We start from the raw sequence: 16,480 nt of genomic DNA on the forward strand, positions 1-16,480 counted from the left end.
CTTTCGTTTCCACACTTTTCAGCTGGCTAATCACAAATATTACATCATTTTGCATAACACAGACATCTAAAAGCTGGCTAATCACCTGGCCACAGCTATTTAAATATTTTTTTCTCCCCCTGTGTAAACCACAGAAAAATTACAAGCCAGTGTTTTGCAGCTAACTGAACACAAAGACAGTTACAGAAGGTTTTGATTGCTTTGGGTCACCTGGGATTTAAATCCTATTACAGGCAGGTTCAAAAAGATGTGACAGAGGTAGTTAAGTTTACATCAAGAGACACTTACAATGAGCTCCGAATCACGTCCCATGGAAATGACTGTTCTGTTTACTGTCCTCAGTAGCTTTTCCATGATTATCTGGACATGTCGTTGTGTTGGCCCCTAAGGAAAAAGAATAAATTAGTGGTAACTAGATACAACGGGCACCAAAACAATTGAACTATTTATGCTTGCCTTTAAATCAGTCCGTCTCGTGAAACTTAAATAAAACATCACTCACTGCTGGTGATCAAAAGCAGAGAATGTCCCTCATTTTAACGAACACCATGCAATGTCTATTTTATTAACACATGTTACTGATAAATTAACATGTACTGCTACAGTTATTTAAACGAAAAGCAAGTCCCTGGAAATATAGCAAAGCCGATCACATTTAGTTACCTAAAAATTTTATTTACCCAAGTCATTTTTCCAGCATCAAAAGCCCACAGGCATTAGCAAATCTGGGGGACTATCCTGCAACAGCTCCATTAACAGAAAAGCGGAGCAAAACTTTGGTTAAGGAACTGCATTTTCAGTCAGTTGTTTCAAATTAATACTTCTGTATTAGAAGTAACCTGCCACTTCATTTGAAAGAGTTGGAAATGAAATACTTAGTTCAACCAGCTTTTAAGAACAAGTTCAGAAACCTCACGCGGAATGATGGCTACAGGAAGTGAAGTCAAACACACGGGGAAGGAGAAAGAAAATCAACCAGCTTTGCCCCGATCTTTTACTTTATAAACAGGCTTCCTCAGAGTTTTCAGTGGTCTGAAGGGCAAGACTTCAAAAGGGGTCCATGAGACAGAAAGGGGAAATAATTCTGTAGCCAACACTTCCCAGACGACTCTCTAAATAAAGCAGCATCTTGGTGTTGCTTCCTGACCAAACCAACATTCCGATGAACCATTCTCCTTCTTGCCCTTGGATCAGTATCACCACCCAGGTCGTATCATCAGATTTTGCTTAATTACCCAAGGCAGACCTGCTGGTATGAAAAATGCATTTGCGCGTTTGAAGAACAAGTCACTATCAGCACATCTGTACCCGGGTACCGCTCCACTTGCTGCTGACAGATCTGTCCTTGGGAGAAACCTTACAATTCTGGTACCAAGAGCACGTGGAGGGAAGGCGGCATCCCTCTCCAAGCCCGCTTCTCTCCGCCCTTCAGCTCTCCCTGCTAAGCCTTCCCTCCTCCCTGCATTCCCGGCACTTGTGCTGCTCCGGCCCATTTTCAATTCTGTTTGACATCCCCCCTCACAGGCAGTGCTGCTTTCCTTTTCCCGTTCCCCTCCCCATCCCCTCGCTCCGCCAGCAGCCGGCGGCTACCGGAGGGCGGCACAGGGCAACTTGGCTCCAGCTGAGCTCAGCCCCGGAGCTGGTGGAGCTGGGGCGAGAGGTGCGGCTGACAAAGAGTGACAGGAAACAGCCAAGGTGTCAAAAAGAAATCCCTTTTTTTTTTTTTTTTAAAAAAAAAATAACCCACTCCCCGAAGCAGTCACACTGAAGTACTTTAAAAAAAAGAAACAAAAGTCGAACCGAGTTCAAAAAACGCGGTCAAATAAGATGCTGGATACGATGTGAGTAGCTGACCCGAGGTCCTTTCCAACTAAATTCATGTATGATTCTACCTAGGAGTGAAGATTTGGGCAGCAGCCTCATCAGCCCAAACTTCTCTAAGAGAGCACCACATCATTACGGCTCTCTGGCAAAGCACTAATATTTGCATATTTGTGTGAAGTCAAGAAAAGACAAAAAAGAAAAAAAGGGTCTATTATGCAAGATCTACATCTGCCTACCAGCCCAGGGCACTGCCCAGGTTCTCACGAGCAACTGGCCCACGTGTTTACATTCTGAATGAGCAAGACAACTACGTGGGTTACAACATTCATGCAGAAGCTGCCACTCTCCAATTCAGGTTATCTCTTGCCAAGGTGGAAAATTCTACTAGCTAACTTTAAATGGCACTTCAAAAAGCTAAAGAAGTTTACAGTGTTGACAAAAGTATATGTTCAAATATGTGTGAGTGTATGTATATATACACACACCCTCCCCTTCAAGCTGGCCTAGCAGGGCAGTATCAGTACAACTCAAACATGCATTTCCCAAATGCTCATGGAAAAAAAAAAAAAAAAAAAACAAACAAAAACAAAACACAAAACATTTTCTACCTGGTAGAGGCTAGACTCCATGTAGGAGAAAGGCTGAACTCCTAAGAATATCTATTTACCCACTGTCTAACCAACGCCTGGAAAAGGGTCACTGGGCAACAGTGCTGTATTGGATGTGCCTCAGAAACAGTAACATCCTGAGATGTCACACAACACATCCTCAACTCTGGCTACCTAAAAAGAAGACTTAAGAGATTTTTTTAGGGAAGGGGGGAAAAAAAAAAAAAACCAAAAACAACAAAAACAAACAAGATCTGAGCCATCAGGAGTTACCTGCTTAATTCACTCCCCTAAGATACATTTCTTTTAAGTGTTAATCATCACAGAACTATAAGATACTAACCACATCTTTCTTGTAAAGCACTTCCAGGATGTTACTCAGCAACTGGCAACAAGCCTCCAAATCTTCTTGTCTTTCCAAGTGATATTTCAGCTGATCTGTCATTGTTGGCAGCAAGATTTCCCTGCAGTCTGCACACAAAACATAAGGTTACATACACAGCTTTAAATAACTTCATAGCACTGCCTCAACAGCCAATCTGCTTCAGTGCTTACATAAGATAAAAAAAAAAAAAAAAAACAACACACAGGAAGATGATGATAATTTTCAGCTTTCCAGTCACCTGCTTTTCAATCAAAACCATAAAAACCTGAAAAAGTTTAAGCAAGTCAAAACGAGGTCATTAGGTTAAGAACGCTTGGGCAAGCACCACCCTCCCACCCGTGCTGCCAGCAGTCCCAGTTCAGCCAAGTACCCCCCACCCCGAGTGGTCTCACTGATGTTTAACTGCCTCTGCTTACAAACCTCCAGTGAGCAGGACCCATCCTGCACCATCCCACCCAGCTTTATGCAGAAGCTGAGCCTCACGCCTGCCGGGCCGGCTGAGCGTTGGCAAGGTGTGTTGAACTGCCTTCCCCCCACCTGCAGTGCCGCCCGACCGTACAAACACCCTTCACTGGGGTGGGGGATGCCACTCGGAGTAACCTGCAGCTACGGGACGTGGTCTTTTACAGCTCCAGAAACCTTGCGGGAATAGTTTATGCCGGTATTCAGGTGTAGTTGCCTGCACGAGGCGGGAACAGGGCTTGCGGAGAGAGAGACGGAAAGGGAGGAAAACGGACACGGGGCTAAATAATGGAGCAAAATGTTTTGGCTCGAGTCAGGAATGTCAGGGAAATAAGGCAGAGATTGATACCCCGAAACCTACCAGCAGATAAAACTGGGGAACTGATCTAATGAATCTAATTAACTTATAACCTGAAAATTGTCTTGCACAGAGGGGTCCCTGCGCTCCCCCGGACCGCGGGCTCGCTCCCAGCCCCAGCCCGTGCTCTTTTCCCTTTAGGAGAGCTGGCACAGCCAGAGACCTGCCCCCCCTGGGGTGGCACCACCTGCAGCCAACCCCAGCACGGCACTAGAATCAGGCACACTGGATCCACAAAAGCAGCAAGGAGTGAAGTTAAAACCCTTTAGCCTCCCCCATTCCCAGCCCCCCCGAATAAATCTGTGCCCGAAGGCAAGGTACTGGTTATTCTTGTTCATCACAGCCTGACTTATTCAAAAAGAAATAACGATGGCTAAGTTCCCCAGTGCATATACCATCAGCACAGTACTAAAACATATTTTGGGGGTGAGGGAAAAGAGAGGAGGAAGGGACATGAAGGAATTAAAAAGCATTCTGGTATTTTTCCACCTTCTCTAAATAATATTGTAGAGAAGGAACAGAAGAAAACAGTGAGACTTTTCCAGCTCTTTCACCCCACTAGCCACCAGATCCCAAGTGCCTTTCCCTACTCATCCATGTACGTACGGGAGAAGGGCTGAGCTCTGCTTTGCCCAGAGGAAGGAGTCCTACATCTCTACGCTAGCAGGGCTGCATTACCAAGCTGGCAGGCGGCTTTTTCTCAGAGAAGTCACATGCACAGGACAGGCAGAAAGCAGCACAGCTACGCACATATCTACAGGTGAACCAAGTATCTTGAAAAACAAGTTAGGGCTAAGAACTTCTCATTTTCCTGACAGATGGACATACACTATCACAACACAGGTCTCTCCAAAAAGTTGTCCTTGTACTATTAAAAAAAAAAAAAAAAAATCTACCTGACAGATGATCTCTGAAAACACGACTGATGAATTCACTTTGTCAAATGCTACACTGGCTGTTGGCCCATGAGATCTCTAATTATACAGTACCTGGGAAATATGGATGAAGGTCTTGACAGCCACACAAAAGATCTAATGCACTGACATTTTTTAGTGATATTACCCGAATTGCTTGGACTTGATGGCATATGGATGACTCACAAGAGGAGGCTTCATGGCAGTCCTTAATGACTGTATCATTGCTTAGAGATTATTTTCATACAAAAGCTGAAGACCCCGGAACATTCAGAAGTGCTCATGAGCACTCAATTAAGTCTTTATTTAAGAGGATTTTAGATAGTTCTGGACCAGTAAGCATCACCATCCCGACATCAAGAGCGCAAGTAACATATAGGCCACAGCAGGAAGTGCAAGATTAAAAAGTGAAAAATGGAGAATCATCTCAATTAAGAGGTGATGACCCCGTACAGCAGTGTGAAAGCACTTCTTCAGGGTTACACCTAACACCTTCCTGAGAGGCCAAGAGATCAACAGCTCAAAGTAAAGCTTTCAACACTTGGAACCTGCTCTTGGTAGCAGCAGAGTGCTACCCAACAGCAGAAGCTCCTTCTCCAACCAAACACTCCCTGTATTGATACACATTTGGTCTCTGTCCCTTTGCAGTGGACACAACCGGCACCCAGCAGCTGTCAGGACAGACAGAAGTTACAGAATGAGCAAATCGGCGCCGAGAAGCTGCAGCCAATACCAGTAGCAAAAAGATTTGCATCACCAAAAGACGGTGACCCTGGGTTTGATTCAGCAGAATTAAGCACCTTCACTAGCTTCAGCTTTTGCTGAAGAGAAGCCCAGAGACAGAACGTGCACTTCTACCCGTGGCCATTCCTGGCAGTACTCAGGAGATGCCGCCCCCCGGGTGCTGCAGAAGGTACCCGGCTGCACCGCATGGGCCCCACGCGGGTGCCAAATTCAAAATCCCCCCACAGTGAAAAGCGAGGCTGAGCTCACAGTCTGTTGGCTACGAGCACGGGATGGACAAGGCAGTGTCACCAGTGCTCAAACCCACACTGCAGGCACCAGAAAAAAAAAAAAAAAATATATAAAATAAATACAGCTTGGAAGCAAAGGGGTGCCAAGGATGAAGAAATCAATACATGCTCATGGTGGTGTGGTTTGGTTTGCACTGCAAAAATTGATACGGGCATTAAAAGCCTAGTGCCAAGGTAGATATCACTCTCACTTGATGAGTCTCAGTGATAAGGTACTGACTCAAAATGGCTTTTTTTTCTAATAAAAAAAAAAAAAAAGAGAAGGAAACAGGATGGATGAGACGAAGATGGACTTCCCAGGGAAACGGTCTGCCCGAAGGCTTCAGCCGGTGCCGTAAGGTGCAGGTGCAATGACCTGAAATATTCTCTGAAGCTTGCTCCAGGACTCCCAGGTCGCCGGTGGCCACAGCCTTTGGTCTCCTACAGAGCTTGAAACAGCTACGGGAGCAGCACCTCTGCAAACTCCTCCCTACAGCAAGATACACGGCACAAAGGCTGGAACCCTGCTCTCGCAAAGCGCGCAACGGGGAAAAATAAAAGTCACCGACGTAAAAAATAATCAAGAAAAATCACGCTGTAATGCAGAATAGAGAGCACTCCGTCTCAACGAGATGCTAGAGAGGAGCTGAAACAGCAGCGTCCTCGTTCTGCCTTGTTAGCTCACACACGGACGATGAGAAATAACAGTGTATAAGCACACACGACTTCTAGCAGTTCAAGAGAAATATTCTTCAGACTCAAGTGACTCACGTAAGTACACGTTCACCAAAAACGCACAAGTGGGCACTCATTCAAAGAAAGCACTTTGAAGAGTTAGTTTCTTCAATGCAGAGTTTTCCTATTTTATTGCTACTTGGTCATTTAACCTCCAGCTTTATAGCTTGAAAAGAAAACAAATTCACGGTGCGTTAGTTGAAATTTTTGCTTCCGGAAACAGACATTAGACCCTACAATGTATTTCCATGGGGAAATGTATCTGGCCATGACTTCATCACATCCCCTCATATTAGTTTCCATGAGGTAGCAGAGACGTGGATTGCGAAAGTTCCCATTATTTGTTTACAACTATGTTATCCTAAATCCATACAGATATTAAAAAAAACGAGAGGAGGTGGTGATCTCTGCAAAAAAAAATGGCTAAACAGAGTTGACCTCAGTGAAAGAGTTTATTTTCCAGAATGCTCATTAAACAATCCAGAGCTATCTATGCATAAATCAAGTCTCCAATCTGTCCTAACGTGGTAGACATGAGCATTTAAAGTAACAGTTTGCTGTCACGTATTTCAAATGCATAAAAAGTTAGCTAAAAAAACCAAACCAAAACAAAACCGAAACACAGCACCCCCTTGAACAGAAAAAGGAAATTATGAGTGAAGACCCAGCCATTACATAAAGGCGGCTTTCCGGGTACCGACTCGGCATGAATTTGATCCAATCACCGTTTTACACTCACCTTGAACCGCTGCCTCTGAACTGCTCCAGCCCTTGACCACTCAGCTCCAATCCCAAAGCACATTCCCTTCCTCGCTCAAGTTCCCAGAGTGTTCTCACATGACAGGAATCACCACATGGATGCAGGTCAAAATGAACCACTAACTTTCCACATAAAATTCAACCCAGTGAACGGCCTAGTTCAGCTCCCTCTGGTTGCCCCAGAGATGCTTTGGGATTGCAGCCAAGTCCCTCCACATTTGTGAAACCTCAGTGTACCTCGTTCCCTTAGGTTTTGACTAACGTGGAAAGAAACGAGCAGATTAAGAAAAAAAAAAAAAACCCAAAGGACACTGCTGTAGCACACTCCTTTCACCGAATGCAGGGAAGAGACTGAACCCTGATGCCCAGTTGCTAAGCGCTCCAGCAAAGACATATGAACATGCCTTTGTAAAGCCTGTGAGGTGAATCAATCTTTAATAACTTACAAAAGCCCCTAATTAGAGGTTTGAAAATGTTTCATGTCTCTGTTAAGCCCCACTAGTAGAGAGCGGTCAAAGATCAATTTAATATCTGCAAGAACGCAGAAGGCAAAAATTGCAGCTATGTCACCTTTGAGTTAGATTGTCTAGAGTACGCTCTAATCAATAGGGAAGGTATTCAAGTTGAATTTCTGAGACAGGAAAAGCTAATTGATTTGTCATACTACTTCATTTGGAATTACACAACCTATACAAAAGACTACGTTCCCTTGAGCAGACTTGACAACGCTCCTCAGTTACCACCTTCCAGGCTCCCTGCCTCCCTCAACAACAACTTGAGAACATCTGCCGTTTGGCTTGTAGCTGCTGCAAGTTTTGGAAGATGGGAGGATAAAATAAAGCATCGAGGTGTGCTGGGTACTTAATAAAAAGATCCAAATCCTTCCCCGATTTTTAAAAACAAATGAAGCAGCCCATAAACCACCAAGAGAAAAAAAAAAAAAAGAAAAAAAAAAAAAACAGAAACACCCACACTGGAGAACGATGCAAGCACCAACACTGTGAAATGTTTCTAAAGATGACTTGGCTCTCAAATTACCAGCAGAACCTTTCTGCTATGGAAGAAATACCAGCTAGAGAGCTTGCTCTGAAGTAGGTAAAAAGGAGTAAGTATTGCCAATGGGAAAGACGAAAGCTATGCCTGAAGTCAAAGGAGTCCTTCATGACACTCAGCACCTGGCAGGTAATAAAATCGTATTTACCTGCTGGGTGATTTTCACGCAGTTTCTCCCGCCGGTTTAACGGCCCCTCCGCTGCCCGGCCCCTTCCAGCCAACCCCCGCCGGCAGCCCAGGAGCTCGGTCTCACTGGACTCTAACCACACAGGGAGATCCCAGCTTCACTTTGGACTGAAGCAGGAACAGCTACTGAAACAATTCCACCTTTTTCAGGTTTTCCAGGTATCTCTATCACAATCCAAGAGCTGGAAGGCAACAAAATCCAAAGATGGAACCCACCACCACACACACACACACACCCCTCTATATATTTTTAAACAAATTTATTACTACGGTAATACGCTCGACGAGTAGATAAGATTTTAAGTGTATCCTTTGCTATAAACTATTTTGAAAAACACGAGGTTGATCAACTGTATCTTGATTACTTAGAAGTATAGAAGAGGAAAGGTTAACCTCCATCAGCCTGCCTGTCACAGGCACCTCCCAGCCCTGATTAATGGGCAACCTTGATCAATCTATAGCCTACAACATTAGTCTCCTGCTCAAAAGCCAGCTCTGAAGATAGCTCATGAGTATGATGCACAATGATTACAGACAACAATAATGTGACATCTGTTCTCTACTGCACAAGTCCAGCCCACAATGATTAATGCCAAAAGAATGTGCAGTGAGAATAAAATATTAATCTTTATAAAAGGATGCTCAGGAGGCATTATCAACTTATGAGCATCCAAGCAAAGACTTCAGATGAAACACTGACACAGGAACTATGCTGAAGCTAAATACACACAATACATTTTTGTCAATTTAAAAACATTTCATTTGGAGGGACACTGACAAATGTTTTTCTTTTCTTTTTTTTGGCCACATTAAATGAACCATAAACTAAACCTACGCTTAGTAACCTCACTTCCACCACACAGCATGGAAACCAAGGTTGTCATTTTAGTCATAATACAACAATAACAATTCTTATAAATGCTATATGCTACCTACTAATATTTAATAGACTCACAGTTTCCTAACGGAGAAATTACTAGGTTTCCTAACTATTTAAGAATACAGAAGCTACACGGCTCACTTGCTAATTACCTGGAAGTCATTTGTAAAACAAAGCAACGGAGAATAGAAACAATTCTACTGGACAAAAATCAGATCAAAACTTTGGGTTTATGTAACTAGTGATTTAAGTTTGCAAGGATAAGATGGTTGATTTAACTATCAACCGTAAGTACTGAAACACTTAGAATGGAAAACACGAACAAAGATGTTCTAAAACTGTTTCACACTGATTTTTTAATTCACTCCTATATTTGGACATACTCTTACAGAAGACTTTTACAACAGAGAATTTCTTCAGGTGCTAATCTGAAGAAATGCCGCCTCTGTTTCGGGGTTTGAGGTAGGCTTTTTGTCAGGGAGAGGGATTTCAAAGGAAGAAGAGTCAAAAGTTTTCTGCTTTAGACAGACAAAAAAGATTTTGTATGCATCAGAACCGACTGTAAATTATTGTGGTAGGGGTAGTAAGTGTCACTTATTTATACATGCATTCACTTATATATAGTCATATATAGTTATTTTTACATGATAATTATTTGATATATGTATCTTGAAACATAAGATAAATATGAATATATATTCTGTATGGTAAAAGTAAGAACATATTGATGTACCTACGTCCTCTCTGAGGAAGTTGTATACATATTTGTCTCCACTAGTACATATAAGGATCTATTCAAGTCTCAAAATAAGTAACTTATTGAATCAGGATGTTGATCACTGACAATTTAAAATGCTTCACTGCACGCACAAGGCTGCACCCCAGTTAGCACAGACGAACGCTGGGGTGTTCAGAGGCCCTACAGAGGCACCCAGCCCCTATGCAGAGAGGACTCCTGCTCAATAGCTTTCTTCCCTACAAGAATCTGGGAGTGGGACCGTCAAATGAGCTCCTCCAAAGCACGGGCTGCCAATCTGCCTGTCCACCACTGCCCTTCACCCTGCCGGTATCACCCCCCTGGGCAACACGCACACACAGAAATGAGACAAATCATCCCCCGCGAGAACGGGGAAGCATGGCAGTTTGGCTCTTGAAAAAAAAACTCCTAAAGGGCACACGCTTAGATAGTCGCTGTGATTTAGCCCCTGGAACTGGCTGTGCTAAGCACTGCCGAGAAGTTTTGCAGCAGCCGAGACCGAACGATCTCTTCAGGGGCCTGCCAGGAAGCGTCTCCTCGCAGAAGAGAGGCAGCAAAGGCTAAACCAAAGGGTGACACGGGTCTAACGGTGTGAACAGAATAAAAAAAAGCAACTGAGCATCAGCACGTTAGGCATTATTTCCCATGCTTGAGAAAAACAAGATGCAACCACGGGCTTTTCCAGAAGAAAACTCACATTTATTTTACCAAAGCCATAACAGATTATTGATACAAACGTGAAAGGGATAAAAGGCAGATCATCTAAGATGTGCAAAACAGGCCTGAACTCGATGAATATAACCCCTGAAAAGGGGCATCAGCAGCTATCTTTATGCTAGCAGGGAATCAACAGGAAACAAATCTTTTCTTCTTAGTGACATTTGAGTATTTGTTGTTTCAAGGACAGAAACTAGAGGCACAAAGATCTGACACAGATTTAGTCTATACAGAGAGATGATTCCTACTTGTTGGCCTCTGTAAATAACCACAAGCTTGGAAAAATATGCTCCTTGAAGTCACCTAGCTATTCTTCTCCTATCAAATACATACATACATATACAAATACACACAAACACACACACTGCTTAGCATTACTTTGACTAGCTACGTACTGATTTTTCTTTTTCCCTTTGGTACCAGGGCTCAGTTATGAGACACTCTTAGGATAAAAGCACCAAAACCTGAGGAATGTACAGGGTTCTCCTTCCAGGGCTGAAAAAAGCTTACTAAAAATAAGTGCAAGTTCCTCAAACTAAAAAAAGTTACCTTGAATTTTAAAAGGAAACATATAAAGGGGCACACGACATAACCCGAAAAGTGAACAAGTTTTAAAACTATATCTTGCATCCTTTTTTCAAGAGATACAAGCCACAACGCCATAGTACATTCTCATCCAAAGCTCCAAACTCTTCAGATTCCGTAAACACCACTGGACCATCCACCACTCAACATCGTTCTTCAAGCACAGTGATTCAGCAAACTATCGCACACCCCCATCCCTCTCACTCCAAAATCCTTCAAGCTTCACAGATTCATCTATTTTGAATTTTAATTCCTCTGGAGACACAAATAAATCTTCTTTGACCTCTCAAAGCACAGAATTAGAGCATTTTTCTCCAGCAGAAATACACTGATGAAATGCTGTTTGATTTTCTGTACATTTTACAGCTTTCCATCAGTTCCACAATCCTGTACTGCATATTGCTTTTAGAAAAGAAAAATCTCATTTTTGCAACATGATACAGGATTAGTTGGATACTTATATGAAAGTATTGCCTATCAGTTAAAAATTATTGAATCAATGAGGAGGAGGAGAGGCAGTCGAACTCCATTTTAGTAATAAGAACCCAAACCCGCAGAGCGAGGGGAAAAAAAATAAATCTCAATTTAACAAAGGCTCTGGCTAGCGGTTTAATTTATTTTCAGGTGTATTTTAGTGTTTAGCAGACACAAGCTTTACGGAGAATTACCGGTGGCAAGAGAAGCTTTTAAGAGAACGCTCTGTTTATCGACACAGAAAAAAAAAATACCCATCTGAGGTCACGTAGAACCACCCAGGAGAAGCAGGAAGCGGGGCAGCCCCATACCCCGTGAGTCCTCAGCGCCCGGCTCCGTCCCCTCGTGCGCAGCACGGCATCTCCACGGCAGCACCTGACATTTAAGACGTTCTCACCAGCCAGAGACAGGAAAAGCCCTGGTTAGGAGCCTCCTGGTAAGATCCAGAAGCCGTTAAGTAACAGCGTTCTGTCAACACAACTGGACTGAGTTCAGATTAATGACCCTGCTATTAAAACAGATTCGTTTCAATCTCTCAGGAGCTCAGTGATGTTGGACTACACCACTCGCTGCAACCCAAACGGCTGAGTGTGAGAGCTCGGTTTAAAAAACAAACCAGCCACACACAGTTTCTCCTCCCACCTCTGAAAATTAAACTGGTTGAATAAGGGAAGACAAAGATTAATACAGTAAATACGTGATGTGCCACTATAGCCTCCCTTGGAGTGCTTTTTATAGTCATAATTTCTTGGTTTGTCCAAGTTATCTCAATTTCCTCCTATCCAAGACAGTCAAGTGTAATACCTCACATTACTGACTTCTGCCCCAAACACGTTGCGATCTAAAAACAGCCAGAAGAAGGAAAAAATACTGCACAGACAGCGAGCTGAGAACAAAGGAAAGGAGTAACACTGATGTACATATCTGAAAAAGCAAACGTTCAAATGGTCTCCGAGAGACAATTACCATTTTACCCAAGCCCCGACACCAGCAGCCCCATCTGCGTTCCTCCTTTCTATTCTTGCAAACCCTGTGATTCAGAATAACATCATTCGATGGGGCTCACGAGGGCTGCAGAATTTCAAAAGGAGATCTCAAAAGCGAAGACCGAGCTGAACCGCACTTGGACTTGGTGGTGCAGCGCGTGGTGTCAGGGCTGGTAGACTCCGTTTCTCAGAGATTCATTCTTACTTCATCACCATCCATAACTGCAGGAAGTAAATTTACAACCTGTGTTACGCCTTGCTGCTCAAGCGGGACTGTAACTGCACTGAAGGCTCCCTTATGGACAAGCTCTATTTCGTTCTTGAAAGATTCAGCCTCTGGGATCTCTATCTTCCAATCTGAATTCTGATTAGACTTTTTTTTTTTTTTTTACCCAAAGTTTAAGGTTTAAACTTGCATGTAACATATATCATGTAGGCCAAATAATTTGGCAGATACTTCTTATAAATCATAAACCTGGAAAGTAACCTTACTGCAAATTCAGTCTAAATAAAAAGTGCCATCAGAACGCAAAGCATGTCCTTTGATCATCATTCTTCAGGGCTACTTGTGCAAAATTAGAAAAAAAAAAAAAAAACAAACTTTGAGTGGAAAGAGCAACAGTACTTAATTCCACAGTTGTCAGTACCAGATCCATGCAACACCCCACCATGTAGCAGTGCCACTGACCCGCACCAGGCACAAACGCACAGAGTTCTCTGAAATTAAGGAGCATAATAGATTGAAGCATAGATGGCGTTGGCTTTATACTTGTTTGCTAACTGGAAGAAAATAAAAGTTACTAGATCCAGTAAAACCTACACAGCTGTGGTTAGACATCATCCAATCTGGTATAAGACCTGCCAGTATAAAACAAATCCACCAAGAATGGTTTTTAAATTGGAACCAGAAAAGTTTGGTTTATCAGCACTTTGCATCATATGGCCCCAGCATTTTTGATCTGACAGAAGAATTCTTTCAAATTTCCTTTATCACTGAACCATTGCCTATTTGCTCCCTCATTAACTTCTTCTGACAGCGCATAAACACTTAGTTTTGGTTAGTTTAACCTGCAGTCATCTAGAAAAGGAATAAAGTGCTACACTACAAATGAAGAAATCCGTGAGACAAGTGCTCGAACTTACCTGTCACTGGGCCATTAATACAAAAAGAGAAAATAAGAAAGCATGAACAGCACACTCAAAAAGGTTTAGATGTTGTTTTACTTCAGCTGGGGGACAGCTTAGTGGGAGAGAATGACACTTTGCAAAGAAAGGACGTCAAAAACTTCCATTTGTTCTGTAGAATTCCACCGAGCATAAAAGCTGAATTAACAGTTTTTGATAAAATGCATCACTGTTAAAGTTATAACACCTGCCAGTAACACTGGCTGCTTATTGCCCTTTTAAATTAAAAATGACAAGTTTTTGCTTTCGCTTCTTTATGATCTATAACCTGCAGGAACTGTCAATTAGCATTTCCCCATTTGTTTTAAATCTTCTTGTCCTTCTAAAGGAACAACCTTAATTGGTTACAAACTCCACCGCGGTCGGCAGCGAGGGCAAACCTTGCTCGCGCAGGGACCTGGAGACAGTAAACGACGCGACAATTTCACGGCTGCAAAGGCCCTGCTTACCGTGCTGCGTGAAGAGGTCACTGTGAACTATCTCTATCAGGCAGTAGAGCTTCTGGATCGTGAGCCGGCTCACGGGAACGTTTAGGATGAATTCAGTGAAGAGTTTGCTATGTAAAAAGGGACAAGTAAATATATATATATTAATCTCTCTCCAAAATCTGTAGAAAACATCCAACGGCACAGAACAAGATAAACACTTTTGGACGAGAAAACCCATTTTTTTTTTTCTCCCGACATAAAGGCGTTAGGGAGGAATTTCAGAGAAACGCGAACTGTCTTTAATACATCCGTTTAGGTTTTTCGTGACTTTTCTTTTGCCCTCTCCCTTTTATCTCAGTTTTACACTCTCTTCCCATGTTGCATTTAAAGTTTTAGATTTCAAATTTCAGTTGTCTGTGCTATTACCTCATTACTTCAGTCATCATAGACCGTTAATGGAGTAATACATGACCATATAATCCAGAAATTAAAAAGGGATAATTCATGTTACAAGCTTTCACAAAACAAAACAAAACAAACAACAAAAAAAAAAAAAAAAAAAAAAAAAAAAAAAACAGAAACACATGCATTTTAGAATGATAAGGTACCATCAGCTGAGCTCTCACATAATACAGATTTTTAAAAGATTTTTCAATAATTTTGCGTCGCTTCCTAAAATCTTGGGTTTGTTTTTCCTAGTAAACCTTAACCTCAAAGTATTATTCAATCTCTATTTGAGTATTCTAAGTGGCAGAACAACAGTAGCGTTTGGGGTAAAACAGGCCAAATCCAAGTATTTTTCAGTTGGTGTATTTTCCCAGTCATTTTGCTACCACATACCAAAACCATGATTTAGTTCAGAAACTCTGCCAAGATGTACTCCCTATGCCCACAGGAAGCACAAATGTAAATGCAAAAAAGTTTACAGTACAACCAAGGAGAAGCTAAATTCCTGGTTCCTCAGGCCACTGCAATGTTAGACAAACATACTTATTTATTTTATTTCTCCTTTATCTTTTTCTCATTTTGACACACCAGAACATAGAAACGAAACCAGAAAACATATAAAAGGGTTTGTGCAATCCACTTAGATATAAGGTGAGGTTTTTTCCAACTTAAACACCTTGTAATAACACTGTGTAAGAGAAACATAATTTTTTCTGTTTATGTTAAAATTTTTCCTGAAATAGTAGTTTTGATTTGCTTTCTCTATGGTGTTTTTGTTCTAAACTATCTTCCTATTACCCCTTCTATTTACTAATCACGTTTCTGTGTTTAGGAGCTACTGAAAATGTCAATTCAGTAATAGGGTTCATTGAACAACACCAGTTATTATTTACATTACATTTATACCTGAAAGAGTGAAGCACCAAGTATACAGCTTAAAATTTTTGATGCCAGTCGCCTGATTGATACTTCCTGCTATCTCATTACATGATTGTACCCAACAAGGCTGCAAAGTTTGTCAAGACATTTGTCAAACCTTGATGTTACTTTAAAAACAGGCTATATGTGTAGCCCTAAAAATATTTGCAAAAAAAAAAAAGTAATAAAACCAAAGTGATAAAACATCTCAGGTGATCATATTTCGTGGCCTTTGTACATGTTTTTTATATGTGTGTGTGCATATATATACGTAAAATAAAGCTCTAGATAAAGTTCACACTACACATTTCATTAACTCTACTCACCTAAGTTCTTTCGGATCGAATACTAATTTCACGTCGTTGACAATAGCTGGCAAGTATTTAAGTGCTGCCCCCTAAAAAAATAAAAACAAGCAAACAAGCCTGAAATTCGTATGTCTTTAAAGACGATGCAAAGACCGCAAGAAGAGATTCACCCAAGATTAGGTGGCTTTGGCTTAACCATCCTCCGTGGCTTGAGCTGAACATATGAATTTTAGCATATTCTTTTGGGGGAAAATTACCCAAACTGAAACTCAATGAAAATGAAACTTTTAGATCTAACAGATTTAAAAGATGGAAGAGGAATGAAAGATTAGTAAGCTGGGAAAACTGACAGTTTACACCAAAACTAGAGACTTATAACGCTCCTTCCAGCATGTTATAGAAACCTTTTCATGTATCGGTACGCAACACGTAACTCCATTATGTTCCTCTCATTGCTTTTGCCCCATCTTCTGTAGAGCTGGAGAAGCACCTTCTCCT

The 16,480-nt window shown here is 41.9% G+C and overlaps 1 protein-coding gene across 5 annotated transcripts in view; it reads right to left on the reverse strand.

The window, feature by feature from the left end:
* DOCK1 (dedicator of cytokinesis 1) overlaps window positions 1-16,480 on the reverse strand; it is a 316,081-nt gene that overhangs the window by 218,041 nt on the left and 81,560 nt on the right. For all 5 annotated transcript variants that reach the window (XM_042792609.1, XM_042792599.1, XM_042792597.1 and 2 more), the window contains exons 24-27: window positions 16,001-16,071; window positions 14,331-14,437; window positions 2,776-2,903; window positions 289-384 (exon numbers count right to left, since the gene is read on the reverse strand). In XM_042792609.1, the coding sequence (XP_042648543.1) occupies window positions 289-384; window positions 2,776-2,903; window positions 14,331-14,437; window positions 16,001-16,071 (402 nt within the window). The remainder of the gene's footprint in view (window positions 1-288; window positions 385-2,775; window positions 2,904-14,330; window positions 14,438-16,000; window positions 16,072-16,480) is intronic.

The sequence above is a fragment of the Tyto alba genome, unplaced genomic scaffold (genome assembly GCF_018691265.1).
Source record: "Tyto alba isolate M040663 unplaced genomic scaffold, T.alba_DEE_v4.0 Super-Scaffold_1, whole genome shotgun sequence".
NCBI lineage: Eukaryota > Metazoa > Chordata > Aves > Strigiformes > Tytonidae > Tyto > Tyto alba.